This window comes from Bos grunniens, chromosome 5 (genome assembly GCF_055505025.1).
Source record: "Bos grunniens cultivar Pamir isolate PY7600 chromosome 5, Bosgru_T2T1.0, whole genome shotgun sequence".
NCBI classification, from domain to species: domain Eukaryota; kingdom Metazoa; phylum Chordata; class Mammalia; order Artiodactyla; family Bovidae; genus Bos; species Bos grunniens.
The window spans coordinates 83,521,281-83,536,577 of NC_141169.1; the positions used below are offsets into that span (position 1 = coordinate 83,521,281).

Below are 15,297 nucleotides of genomic sequence, written 5' to 3' on the forward strand. Positions count from 1 at the left end.
AACTCGTGTGCATTGAGTCGGTGATGCCATCCAACCATCTCATCCTCTGTTGTCCCCTTCTACTCCTGCCTTCAGTCTTTCCCAGCATCAGGTCTTTTTCAATGAGTCAGTTCTTCACATCAGGTGGCCAAAGTATTGGAGTTTCAGCTTCAGCATCAGTCCTTCCAATGAATATTCAGGACTGATTTCCTTTAGGATGGAATGGTTGGATCTCCTTGCAATCAAGAGTCTTCTCCAACATCACAGCTCAAAAACATCAGTTATTCAGTGCTCAGCTTTCTTGATAGTCCAACTCTAACATCCATACATGACTACTAGAAAAACAATAGACTGATGTATAAATCAGATTGCTAGTTTCTTTCTTCTTTTTTTTTTAAGGCAGTTAGCTAGCTCTACTTAAAAAAAAAAAGCTAGCAATCTGATTTATACTTCAGTCTATTGTGTGATTGGCTAATATAAGTCTATGCCCAGAACTCTGCTTCAGAGCAAATTAGTTTTTTTTTTAATTGATGTATAGTTGATTTACAATGTTGTATCAGTCTCTGCTATACAGACAGATCAGATTTCTGAAGCTGAAAAGCTGAGGACAAGACCCTATACCACAGGAATCCCAAAGTCTTCCTGAGCAGTCAGTGAGTCTCATGGTCTCTGAAATGCAAAGTCAGTGTCCAGTGGGACCGGACTCTTTGTCACTAATTTGGAACTTAAGAGCTATCTTCAGTTGTCAAGTATCTTGGTGTGTACCTATGTGAGTGATGTTCTCTATTTCTAATTAGAAAATATAATAATCAAATCAGCTGCATGATTCCTTTGGTCTTCACTCCTTTTGTATGTAGGTTCCTACTATCTATTTCTTTTATTTAACTTATTATCTATGAATGCCTTCCATCTCTCCATATTTTCAAGTTTTGGGGAGAATATAGGCTGAGATTGATGAGAGTTATTTATGATCAAAGCTGTTATCTTTATATTATCTTATCTTATATTACATATTATAATATATACCTATTATATTATATTATTGTATTATATTTCTGTTTTAAAGGAGACCACATGTACTAGTTTATTCTCTCTGTTGGTTTCAATCCTATAGTTTTTGAGTAACTAGTTTAAATTAAATGGTGTTCAAAAATGAGACAAACCAATCACAGTGCTGGTTAAATAAAGGGTGTATTTCAAAATTTGTTGCCAGAGCCTACAGCCAAAGCTGTTTCACAATGCACATAGCTTAATAAATATTAATGCTCTCTCCTGGAGGAAACAGGCAAGGGTGACTAATATTTTTCCAACACTCAAATATGATATCTTATTTAATGTGTTTATATCCTGAAAAACAGGTATAATCATGATTTCCATTTTTTACATAGGAGGAAGCTGAGGTTCAAGAAAATGAAATAACTTACTTAAGGAAGTAAACACTCCTGCCAGTAACAAAAATTCATACTTTTTCCACATATCTTCCCATCTCTCTTGAAATTCTAACTCAGCAGAACCCAATCCCACAACCCAGGGGGAAGAAAGAGTTAAGAAGCTTCAATATATGTGTTATTTAAAAAAAATAAACATAATAAGAAATATCTTCAGTTTTGGATACCTGATCATAATTAAGTATTCTGGAGACCGATTTAGAAACGAAGAGAATTTTTCCTCTTTCACATCCAACCACAAATAGGAAGCCTTCTGCAGTCTAGGATTTAAAAATATAATACAAGGTGAATACGTTAAAAGATCTTGAGGGAAACGTGGTTCACTGATTTATGTAGGTATAGACATTAGATTTATTTTGCTCTTCTTGATGTATTAACCTATCCACAGTTTAAATTCTAATGAGCATTGTAAACAATTCAAAACCAAGTTAATTGGATTGTTAATGGGTAGAGTTTCTTTTGAAGGTGATGATAATGTTCTAAAATTGCATTGTGGGAGTTTCCTGGTGGTCCAGTGGCTAAGAGTCCATGCTTCCAATGCAGAGGGCCCAGGTTTGATCCCTAGTCTGGGAACTAGATCCCACATGCCACAAGTAAGACTTTTCACGCCTCAACTAAAGATTACATGTACCACAGCTAAGACCCGGTGCAGCCAAATAAATAAATATTTAAAATTTTTCTTTAAAAATGATAAAAGAGTTGCATTGTGATTATGATTGCATAACTGTGAATATACTAAAAACCATATGGTATGTAAATAATCTCAAAAAAAGGAGTTACACAAAAAATAAAAGATCTTCTGTCTCTCTCATACATATACATTCAGATTTTGAGAAAATTACTGTAGCAATAAAACTAAAGAGTGGTCGTAAGAGCTAGTAAAGTTAATTTTAAGAAATTTTCTCATTATATAAAAAGATTGATAACATCAAGTTGAACCCCAGTCGAAACTAATGTTTTTCATCTGGAAAGTCCAGGCATGCAATATTAAATTGAAATATTTCATAATATAAAAATTACCTGTGTCAAGTTCTATACTCATATAGAAACTCTGTAAACATATCAAAACACATCCATAACAGTTGCCTGTGGATGTGTTGAGATGGAAGGACTGTGCAGACTGGGATAAAGGAAGCATCAGGAATACTATATTTGAATTCAGCTGTTCAGATAAAAAAGGGTCTCTTAAAAAAATTCAAGGACAAATGTAAATAAAATCTTTCTGTTTAGTCATACAAAGGCATAAAGCCTAGTAGTAACAGCACAAGATCAAGACACATATTGCCTCCTGGGGGCAGAATAAGCCAATGACATGCTCATATTTTCCACATCAAATAAACCTCTAGACCAATGAATCTGATGCATTTGAAATGATGATGACAGAAATGGCAAAGCATTAACTAAAAATTCATTCAGTAAGCAGTGGCTGGCTCTGCAGAGGACAGGATCCTGAAGGAATTGAGTACAAGATAGATGGCTTTGAAGGAGGGGGTAATAGAGGGGCACAGAGCTTACAGTGTGCGAGGTGAGCATGTCAGGAAGCATAAGGAGCTTAGCGTTGAAGACTAGCTATGCTCTCTCTTTGGAATATGCCCATCCTCTGCCTCTACATTCATTAGCTCAAACTAACAAGACACGAGCTTCCCTGGTGCCTCAGATGGTAAAGAATCCGCCTGCAATGAGGGAGATCTGGGTTCCATCCCTGCATTGGGAAGATTCCCTGGAGGAGGGAATGGCAACCCACTCCAGTATTCTTGCCTGGAGAATTCCTTGGACAGAGGAGCCTGGCGGGCTATGGTCCAGGAGGTTGCAAAGAGTCGGATACAATGGACACAGTTACTTGTGATAACTTAAATTTTTATCTTAAAGGAAATTTGACATAATATATATTCCTGTACATTTACAATAGGAAGTGAACTGAAGAAAATCTTCCTCCTATTCAGACAAAAATGAAAGGACAATACAACTTAGACAAGCATATCTCTTTACTTACCTTAAGAATTAAGTGTCTGAGCTCATTATCATGAATGAATGAAGGTCTGTAATTATTTCCTGGGTAACAACTTGTCATACCTAAAAATAAAGAAGTCATATAGTTAACTGAAAATCAAGTAGAGATGGAAATATAGTAGATGCTCAGTGAATATTAGCAATTCTGGGGCTGCTATTGGTAATGACAAGGATGATGGTATTTTCTTTTCTAGCATACTCTAAGATCTCTTCTATAATTATTCTCTTTCTTTTTTGATACTCGATTACAATTTCCTGCTTTCAGATAAGTTCTTAGAGCTACTTATTCCTTTATACACAAATGTACAGATAGTAAAAGCTGTATATTGAAAAGAGATAAAAATGCAATATATTATCTATAACATTATAATAACACACAACAATATTCAAGACTCTGGTTATTTTATAATCTCTTAGCTTCCTAAAACTGATCATATGGTGATCTAGTGGTTAAGGGAATCTGCCTTGCAATGCAGGAGATGTGGGTTCAGTTCCTGGTTGGGGAACTAAGATCCCATATGCCTTGGAGCAACTAAGCCCACTTATGTGCTGCAACTACTGAAGCCTGAATGCTTGGAGTCTGTGTGCCACAACTAGAGAGTCCAAGCACAATACCAAAAGAGTGCACGTGAGGTAACAAAGATCCCGCATGCCACAACTAAGACCAGAGGTAGTCAAATAAGTAATAAAAAATACTCCTTTCAAAAAAAAAAAAAACCACCTGATCATATGAATTATCCTGAATAGGAAGATTATTGAATTCTAAGCAAATTTTAAGGATTCATAGGATTTTCTATATGAACCTTTAAAGACCATATGGAGACTTCTGACAGTATACAAAATGTATGAAGTATAAATGAAATCATTCATTTCAAGCCCTTTCACAGAGTTCATCATGTTGAAAGGAAAGTCTCAAAAGCAACCAGAAGAGCTTGGAAAAGGGTAAGGAATGATCAGATCAGTTCAGTTAAGTTCAGTTGCTCAGTAGTGTCTGACTCTTTGCGACCCCAGAGACTGCAGCACACCAGGCTTCCCTGTCCATCACCAACTCCCAGAACTTGCTCAAACTCATGTCCATGGAGTCGCTGATGCCATCCAACCATCTCATCCTCTGTCATCCCCTTCTCTTCCCACCTTCAGTCTTTCCCAGCATCAGGGTCTTTTCCAATGAGTCAGTTCTTCACATCTGGTGGGCAAAGTATTGGAGTTTCAGCTTCAACATCAGTCTTTCCAATGAATATTCAGGACTGATTTCCTTTAGGATCGACTGGTTTGATCTCCTTATAGTCCAAGGGACTCTCAAGAGTCTTCTCCAACACCACAGTTCAAAAACATCAATTCTATGACACTCAACTTTCTTTATAATCTTTTATAATTTTCTTATAATCTTTCTTTATAATCTTTTTTTCCAGTAGCTGGGAAAACCATAGCTTTGACTAGACAGACCTTTGTTGGCCAAGTAATGTCTCTGCTTTTTAAAATGCTGTCTAGGTTTGTCATAGAGCAAGGAGCAAGAGCCTTTTAATTTCATGGCTGCAGTCACCATCTGCAGTGATTTTGGAGCCCCAAAAAATAAAGTCTCACGGTTTCTATTGTTTCCCCATCTATTTGCCATGAAGTGATGGGGCTGGATGCCATGATCTTAGTTTATTGAATGTTGAGTTTTAAGCCAGTTTTCTCACTCTCCTCTTTCACTTTCATCAAGAGGCTCTTCAGTTCCTCTTCATTTTCTGCCATAAGGGTGGTGTCATCTGTATATCTGAGGTTATTGATATTTCTCCCAGCAATCTTGATTCCAGCTTGTGCTACATCCAGCGCGATGATCAGGTCAAACCTAGGTAAAAGTTTGACCTGAGAGAAGTAAAGGAAGAACTAAAAGTAATACGTTTGTCTTGAGGACATCCACCAAGTCTTACAGGGAAAGCCCTCCATGGCCACAAGGGGGCGCAGAGGACTGTTCACCCAGCCCAGGTAACTCTAAGCAAGGGTGATTCAAAAGTAAATCAAATTTCCCTTCCTTACGCTTCCCAGTTTCCCTAAACAGCAACCCCTCCTAGGGACTTCAAAGAAAGATGTTTTTGCAAAAAAAAAAAAAAAAGATGGGGGTAACACTCTGATACAGGCTAACCATTAACTGGCCTTTGGATGAATTTACAGCCCAAACTCACCAATTACCTGGAGCTTCCCTGGTAGCTCAGATGGTAAGAAAGTGCCTGTAATGCAGGAGAAGCAGGTTTGAGCCCTGGGTTGGCAAGATCCCCCTGGAGAAGGAAATGGCAACCCACTCCAATATTCTTGCCTGGGAAACCCATGAACTGAGGAGCCTGGCGGGCTATAGTCCATGAGGTTGCAAAGAGTTGGACACAACTTAGCCACTAAATCATCAACACCAATTACCTAAGTGGTGGGGAAAGAACAAAACCAGAAAATAAAAAATCCTCATGGAATGATTTGGTAAATTCTTCTCAGATTGGCAGCATCCTTACAAGGCCTGACATAAGCAAAAGAAAGCTCTTTTGGAATCTACCTTCTAGGTAGCCCTCAACGAATCTCCCCACATGACTTCTTGTTATTATTATTATTGTTATCAGTCCCCAGGAGACTTGTAGGAGGGAATTGAGCAAAGGCTAAAGATGCAGACCTGAGTGCTCGGCTGGCACAGGAATAAATCAGTGTGAGCGAGGCAGTGACACTTGCAGGCTGGCTTGAAGCCAGGTTGGCAGAATTGTGCTGAGGTAACCTGGTCAGAGTCAGTCGGCCAGAGTGAGTGAGCCCCGGCTAAATAGATGAGTGAGGACGTGAGGACATGACAGTGAGGCAAAGACGGCAGTCAGTGTAGAGCCGAAGTTAGGGTGAAGTGAGCTAACAATGTATGGTGAACTAACAATGTATGGTGTGCGATTCTGTACTCCTGCCATCGGGCAGCGACAAATTTGATTCTCAGATTCTAGTGGCAAAAACAAATGCAGAACATGATGACTTACTTTTACTAAGTTCTTCATTGTCATTTATTGTCATTTTATTTTATTGTGTTCTTCATCGTCATTTGTCATTTTATTTTGTGTTCTTCATCATCATTGAAAATGACAATATGACAGTAATAATGACAATGATCATTATCATGATAAGGATAAATAAGGATCAATATGACAATAACAACTCTTCTTCTTCATCCTCGGACCACCACCTCCACCATTAAGAAACACTGTGCTCAAGGACGTCCCTGAGGACCTGCCTCAGGGAAAGGAAAGGCTACCCACTCCAGTATTCTTGCCTGAAGAATTCCATGGAGCCTGGTAGGCTACAGTCCATGGGGTTGCAAAGAGTCCAACATGGCTGAGAGACTAACATACACACACATGGAAATGTTGAACTGCTGGGACATACCAGTCTATGAGCATTTCCCCCTTAATTAATTGTGCTGTATTTTACAATGGATAGGGAAAGGGAATACTTGCCCTTTACCCAGATAATTTGAGATGCACTGCTGTAGAATGTAGAGAAAAAAAAATCATTTCACATCCTCTGTCTTCAGAGTAATTATCTGTAGACCATCCACATGCAACCCTCTCATGGCATCTAGGCATTTTGGGGATGGAATTGGGGTACCCTCTGGCCAGAGCACTGGAATGAAGCCCCAGCTGCTCTATGTCATCTCATCCATGGGTAGCACTAAGGTCTGATGAGGATAAGACCATCTCATTTCAGTTTACAAGGACCAATGGTGAAATCTATGCTATGTTCCAAAGAACCCCATCTGGATTTAGACAGGGATTCCTCCTTACTGAGCTTGCCCTGCAGCACATCCCATGCATACTTCCACGTATCATTAATCACACTGGGTGTTAATAATCTCTCCCTGGGTCTATTCCTTATCCACCACGCACCCCCCGCCCCCAGCACAGAGACCTTGCCTCCTTCATTTGCCTAACCCCAGCACAGAACAAGAACTCAGCTGATGCTCAGTGCATACGTATTGAATTAGGTTGCTGATTCATAGCTTTTCCCTCAGGTCCTCCTCCCTCAGAACGCTGTGAATGTGAAAACTGTTGGATAATTTTAGGGTTGCAATCAAATGACCTCAGTTGAACCTGCTAATGTTCATTGCTAACAGATTTAAGAGAAATATTCACACAACTTATGCAAGGCCTAGTTGTGAATAAAAGAGAATCTTCTTTCACAATGGGCTGTTATGAACAAAAGACCACCAATCCTGCTCCCAGAGGGAGGCCTGCCAGGCAGTCCCCCAACCCCAGGCCTGCTGTGCATTCTGTACTGAAGGGATCGAGAGCTGTACTTGCTTTCCCCACAGCCTGCTCTCCAGATCTACTTGTGCTCGGCGGGAGTGCACAAGCCAGTTTTTTACCATCTGCAGAGATTTAAGGAAGGTGCTTTAAGGCACAACTTGCACAAACTACTATTAAATAGCCCTGTAATAGCTGTCTCTAGTTTTACTTCCTAATTTGTAGATGTCCCTTCCTCCTCCAATCTGAGTAGATCTGTCAGGATTTTTTGGTTCATTATGAAGTAAGATCCTCTTGGTCTGGGCTCCAGTTTGCACGTGGAATCCAGGTAACATCACTCTCCTCTAAGCCACTTTAAGTCAACTTTCAAAATCTGTGTTTTGGCCACAGAACTTCCTTCTCCCTGAAACAGACTGTCCTTTTCCTGGCATGCAGTTCAGGACAGAATCTAAATAAGACTGTTGCCTTTCCTTTGCTTATTCCTTTTTAATACTTTTTGAGCAAGATTTCACTATAATCTTTCATATCTTTACAAAACTGAGCCTTCAGAGTCTCCTCTACAGTCTGCAGAAAACTCACTGCCCAGGTCTTCAGACAGTATCAAAATGAATTCATGTCACCAATATTCTTGTATCTAAAACCCCAGTCTATTTCCATCGTTCTGTCCCTCAAGTTGGACCGGGTTTGTTCCCAAACCAGATGTGATTTTAACTACACATGTACACAGAATGTTTATTACACTTTGATCTAAAATTCAAGTTCAGGGCTTCCCTGGCTCAGTGGTAATCCACCTGCCAATGCAGGAGACATGAGTTCGATCCCTGACCCAGGAAGATCCCCCATGCCACAGAGCTGCCAAGCCCGTGCACCACAACTGTTGAGCCTGTGCTCTAGAGCCTGGGAGCCACAACTACAGAGCCCATGTGCCGTAGCTACCGCAAGCCTCGTGCCCTCAACAAGAGAAGCCTCCTCAGTGAGAAACCTGCTCACCATAGCTAGAGAAAAGCCCACACAGCAACAAAGACCCAGCATGGCCAAAAGTACACAAATAAGTAAATAAAATTATTTTTTTGAGTTCGAAGTCAGAAATGATCATGCATACCTCAATCCTCATCAGCTGAGGACCTCCTTCACCCAATATGTAAGACTATCTTGGTTTATGTGAGACTATATTAGTAAGTGGAGACACTAATAGTAAGGCATGATGCATTTTCAGGTACTACTTACAAGTCTGAATGAAGTTTTAAGAGAAATTGATGAGTTTAAAGAGTTTTTCTTTTCTAATAATGGAAATCTGACAATAACTTTAAATTATCATAACCAAATATTTCAGAACTTCTAAACTAGGTATGCATGACAAGTATCATCACCTTAATATTATACCTGGGAAGACAAGTAAAAATGTAAAGACTTTTCAAGTTCACAGAGTAAACCTAAGATGAAGAGTTCAGTGAAACCAACTTTTCTGACATCCAAGTTAGTATTTTCTCCACCTATGAAATATGGATGAGCATCAAAATGAATATCCATGAAGCTGAAAGACACATTTGTATAAAATCTCAGTAGCCTAAAACAACAAACCAGGGACCTCAATTACAGGGGAGACTTTACAAACCCGAGTGTCGAGGCCGTCTTCCAACTCACCTTTTAAAGATCTCAAGTGTTGAACAGCCAGTCTTAAAACTGTCAGTTTGTCCAGTTTCCGGGCCATGGGACTGCACTGAGGGATCATCGTAGACAGTTTTCCAATCAGGTTGTTCATTTTATCTCTCCTCCGCTTTTCAGTTTGGCTATGAGCTTCTCTAAGAAGGAGAAAGCGCCTCTGTTATATTTAACATTCAGCAGACACTCAGGGACCCCAGGGGCACTAGCAGGAGCATGGGTGGGGCCGGCAAGCTCCCGCTGTTCGTCCTCCTGACTTTGACCCTGCAGATGGCATTCAGGGATGAGGCAGGACGGGCTGCGACAGGAGTGGCGCTGTTCACACTGTTTTTACCAGCCTCCACCTCCTGCCCCTACCCCCATTGCACTACCCTTGCTCCTTCCCTTCTGATCTTAGTCCCTAAAATCTGCAAGTAATAAGATTTCCCACCCTAGTATTCTTGCCTGGAGAATCCCAAGGACAGAGGAGCCTGGCAAGCTATGGCCCACAGGGTCGCATGACTGAAGTTGGACATAGGATCGAACACGACTGAAGTGACTTAGCACATGAGAGGTGAGGTGGATTTCTTTTTTCCACTTCCCTCTTAGAGGAAGAGATATGCGTGTATGCGTGTGTGCACAGTTATGCCTAACTCTTTGTGCCCCCATGGACTGTAGCCCGCTGGGCTCCTCTGTCCATGGGATTTCCCAGGCAAGAATACTAGAGTGGGTTGCCATGCCTTCTGCAGGGATCTTCCCAACCGGAGGATCAAACCCGAGTCTCCTGCATCTCCTGCGTTGGCAGGCAAACTCTTTACCACTGCACCACCCAGGAAGCCCCTGAGAAAGAGATGTGTTGCCTTCTATTCAAAGCTAACTTCTCTGGTCTTCCCTTGAACAGTAACTGTGGGGAGCGAGCTCCGCCCGTGGCAAAGGTCATGAGGAAGGAGGCTTGACATACGCAAAGGCGGGATCAAGCCTCAGGAGTCTCCCTGGAAATTCTCGAGCAATCTACCCCCAAAACCAGAGTCTGCCTACTTTCTGCTTTGTGCTTTCACCTACACCTCTGACTTTATGGGGGGCTGTCCCCCACTACCTCTCTGAAAAAAGAGTTAGCTTACAGCTCCAGTTAATAATTCCTGGGTGTGACAGTGTTTAACCTACAAACTCCTTTGGAAATCCTCTAGCCTGCCTGAATAGGTTTTTCCGGCCACATGTGATTGTTCAGAGCCTCCCAACTGTGAGAGGCAGGAGATGTTCTAAACTGTCTAAATACAGATTCCTTTGAGCAGTTAAAAGATTGATTAGAAATTGTATTGGTGAAGGGATTTTCACTTGTTGGGCCAATGTTTGCTGCTAAGTCTCCATATCCCTTACCTGCTGTGTCCCTGGCAGTGTATTGATTAATATAGTTGGTGTAAATAGTAGCTTTAATGTTTGTAACCTGGGACCCTTGAGTTAATTCTTTTTCTTGTTATAGCCCACCACACCTTTGCTTTGTAGGAATGCAACTTTATCTAATGCTTTTTGGAGGCTGGCGCCTGACTTTAGAATAATCACCTTTAGAGAAAAAGGCCTCTGGGCCAGAAGATGATGCAAATCACCTAAACTTTTGCATATGATAAGTTTGCAGGAAGAAAGCCTGGCTTACTACAGGACTCTACCCCTTCCCCCATTATCCTCTATGCATAACTTAAGGTATAAAAACTACTTTGGAAAATAAAGTGCGGGCCTTGTTCACCGAAACTTGGTCTCACCATGTCATTCTTTCTCTTACCTTCAGGCTGAATTATTCAGCCTCTTTTCTCCACTGAATTTCCTCACTGAGCTATCCTTATTTCAGCCTCTTTTCTCCACTGAATTTCTTCACTGAGCTATCCTCATTCTATTACTCTTTATATCCTTAATTAACGTTTAATTAAGCAATTGTTTCCTGATCTTCGCCTACGCCGTCTCTCCTTCGAATACCCTGGTTCAGCCGGGGCTGGTCCCCGGCAAGTAACCAGCATCTTGAGCTCATTCTCTTTCACAACTCCTTCTACGGGTCAATAAATGGGCTCAAATCTCTTCCCTTTAGGGGGAAAATTTTTTTTTCCCTAAATCTAGAGATTTTTTCCCCCTTCCCTCTTCCCTCCTTGGCCAGCTTCCTGAGGCTGTCATCTCACTCAACCTTCCACTTCCCAGGCGTCTCTCCATCTATTAAAGCAACCTCCCACAGCCCCCACTCCACTAAAACTACTCTAGCAGAAGTCATCCGCATCTTATGCAACCCCAGCTGTTCCCTGCCTTACACTGGACACTGATGGCATTTTTCAGTCTTCGTTGGCTTCTGCTCCTCCATCCTCCCGCCTCAGCTCTTCCTCTGTCCTTCAGTACTGGTACCCTGAGATCCCTTACTTGGCACTACTCGTTCTTCCCCCTATAGCTTCACCCTGAGAGACCCCATTCTCTCAGAAGGCTTTACAGCAACTCATAAGCTACTTAACCATTTAATCCCTATCTCACTCATATCTCATCCAATTCCAGAACTTTAGAACTAGAAGGATGTACATCAGTGATTCAAAGCACCCTAAAACTCAACAAATCCCAAACTGAATGTGTTCTTTGCAACTGGCCTCATTTTAATTCTTCCTCTGCCAGTCCTGATTACTCCTTTTCCTTTTATAAGGCTTATCTTGATTGGTGACACCACTGGACTCATGCTAGACCCTTTATCCTTCTTCACCTGGAAGAACCAGATAGTCACAAACTCCTATAAATTCTTGTTTTAAAATTATCTCTTAAAGATGTCTTTTGCTTCTCTCCATCCACCTGTTACTGTCTTAGTGTTAATCATTCAGTTGTGTCCAAGTCTTCGTGACCCCATGGACTGTAGCCTGCCAGGCTCCTCTGCTCATGGAATTCTCCAGGCAAGAATACAGAAATGGGTAGCCATTTCCTTATCCAGGGGATCTTCCTGACCCAGGGATCAAACCCATGTCTTCTGCACTGGCAGATGGATTATTTACAACTGTGCCACTTGGGAAGCTCCATGATACTCATTGCACAACCCCTAAAAGCCTTTGAATTGATATTACTGCTTCTTCAAGTATCTTCCTTATCTACTCTATCCTACCCATGACTTCCAGAATTATTGTTTTAAAATAAAATCATCTAATCCCATTGCATAAGGGATGCTAGCATGCATTTTCACTGCCAAAGAGGAAAGTCCAGACTCCCTAATGACATCCCAGTGTTCTCATGACCTGGCTCATGCCTTCATCTCTTGTTTCACCTCTCCATTCCTTCGCCCTACAGGTCTGGGTGTTGTAGAGCAGCAGTGCCAGATAACTTTCTATCCTCCAACACATGAAGTCAGCTCCCATGTCCTCTATGTCTTGCACTCTTCTAGGATTAGAATGTCCTTCCTCCTATATTCCTGGAAAAAAATCCTAGTCCCTCTTCAAAACCCAGGTGACTTATTCCTCTGGGAATCTCTCTTTAACATCCCTCTCAAAGCCACCTCAGTACTTTGTTTCGTCAAATATACCACTACCACATTTCATCAAGTCTAGGACACCATCAGCTGTAAGATGTACCATTATCTACTGCATCACAAAGATGGAAAAATGCTCTCAATAAACAGGAAGATAACACTGATGATAAGACATGTTTCACAGGTGATAAGATGTGAGGGGTGGGTGTATATCTTTGATTTCAAGAATTAGGTTATTCTACTTTTGACATTTTACTGTGAATATTTGTCTGTTTCTCCTACAACACACAGATCAGGCAACTCCAGAATTTCTATATAAGAAAAGTTTGGGGGAAGTCAATTTAATGGGAAAGGGGAAAAATAGGAGATTTGTCCTGCTCTATTTTTAGAGACTTCAGATGAAGGAGTGGGAGGAAGGGGAGAAGCATTGATGGAGCTAACAACCCCCTCATGCCCCGCCCCCCAAAAAACCATTCACCTTTGGCCAATGCCTGGAATAAAGTACATGCTTTGGGATGAACAGGATGGCATTCAAATTAAAGTGAAAGTAAAAATGAAGTTGCTCACTCGTGTCCAACTCTGAGACCCCATAGCCTATCAGGCTTCTCCGTCCATGGGATTTTCCACGCAAGAGTACCGGAGTGGGTTGCCATTTCCTTTTCCTGGGGATCTTCCCAACCCAGGGATTGAACCTGGGTCTCCCGCATTGCAGGCAGATGCTTTACCCTCTGAGCCACTAGGGAAGCTGCATTCAAATTAAATGTAGATAACTAGGAGCAAGCAAATTGATCCTCAGACTGTGCTCCCCAAAGTCTGAAACTTCAAGGGGTCTTGGGAGCCATGTGGAGGAAAGCAGAAATGAAGGGACTCCTGGAGTGGGGGTGGGGTATGATAGAGCTGCTGTAAGAATCCATTAAGCAAAGGGTTCTGCAGCTTCAAAAATAAAGTTGGCTCATGCATGCATTCATTCATCTGTACATAAATAGATATACTTAGCATACATGAATGCATATGTGAATGGATAACTACTACTTTGAATGCCATCCTGTTCATCCCAAAGCATGTACTTTGTTCCAGGCATTAGCCAAAGAATGGTCTTTTTGCGGAGGGTGGGGGGTTGTCAGCTCCATCAGTGCTTCTCCCCTTCCTTTCACTCCTTCATCTAAAGTCTCTAAAAAATAGATCAGGACAAATTTCCTATTTTTCCCCTTTCCCATTAGAGTGACTTCCCCAAACTTTTCTTATATAGAAACTCTGGAGTTGCTAGGATCTCTGTGTTATAGGAGAAACAGACAAATGTTCACAGTAAAGCATCAAAAGTAGAATAACCTAATTCTTGAAATCAAAGATATACACCCACCCCAACATTTTATCATCTGTGAAACATATAGGGCTCCCCTGATCGCTCAGTTGGTAAAGAATCCGCCTGCAATGCAGGAGACTCCGGTTCCATTCCTGGATTGGGAAGATCCACCGGAGAAGGGGAAGGCTACCCACTCCAGCATTCCTGCCTGGAAAATCCCATGGATGGAGATGCCTGGCAGGCTACAGTCCACGGGTTCGCAAAGAGTCGGACACGACTGAATGACTTTCACTTTCACTTGTACTATGGTCTGCTGTTGTTAGTCACTAAGTTGTGTTCAGCTCTTTGCAACCCCATAGACTATAGCATGGTTTTCCCTCATAGCTCAGTTGGTAAAGAATCTGCCTACAATGCAGGAGATTCCTGGGTCGGGAAGATCTCCTAGAGAAGGAAATGGCAAACCACTCCAGTATTCTTGCCTGGAGAATCCATGAACAGAGGAGTCTGGCAAGCTACAGTCCTTGGGATCGCAAGAGACTTAGAGACTTAAGTGAGAGACTACAGTACATCAGACTCATCTGTCCTCCACTATCTCCCAGAGTTTGTTCAAATTCATGTCCATTGAGTCAGTGATGCTATCTAATCATCTCACCCTCTGTCACCCCCATCTTCTCCTGCCTTCAATCTTTCCCAGCAGCAGGGTTTTTTGTTTTTTTCCCCCCCCACAATGAATCAGATCTTCCCATCAAGTGGCCAAAGTACTGGAGTTTCAGCTTCAGCATCAGTCCTTCCAATGAATAATCAGGGTGGATTTCCTTTAGGATTGACTGGTTTGATCTCCTTAGAGTCCAAGGGACTCTCAAGTTAGGTCCTTACTGTTTCTGTCCTTTATCATGTCCATCCTTGCATGAAATGTTCCCTTGACAGCTCCAGTTTTCTTAAAGAGATCACTAGTCTTTCCATTCTGTTGTTTTCCTCTTATTTCTTTGCATTGTTCATTTAAGAAGGCCTTTTGGTCTCTCCTAGCTATTGTCTGGAACTCTGCATTCAGTTGAGTGTATCTTTCCTTTTCTCCTTTGCCTTTCACTTCTCTTGTCTCCTGTTGGGGCATAGACTTGGATTACTGTGATGGTGAATGGTTTGCTTAGAAATGATTCTGTTGTTTCTGAGATTGCATCCAGATATTGCATTTCAGAT

The 15,297-nt window shown here is 41.6% G+C and overlaps 1 protein-coding gene across 2 annotated transcripts in view; it reads right to left on the reverse strand.

Annotated features, from left to right (window-relative positions):
* Positions 1 to 15,297, reverse strand: part of BMAL2 (basic helix-loop-helix ARNT like 2) — a 97,733-nt gene that overhangs the window by 36,736 nt on the left and 45,700 nt on the right. For both annotated transcript variants that reach the window (XM_086401632.1, XM_086401631.1), the window contains 3 exons: positions 9,326 to 9,483; positions 3,421 to 3,500; positions 1,595 to 1,687 (listed from right to left, as the gene is read on the reverse strand). In XM_086401632.1, the coding sequence (XP_086257758.1) occupies positions 1,595 to 1,687; positions 3,421 to 3,500; positions 9,326 to 9,483 (331 nt within the window). The remainder of the gene's footprint in view (positions 1 to 1,594; positions 1,688 to 3,420; positions 3,501 to 9,325; positions 9,484 to 15,297) is intronic.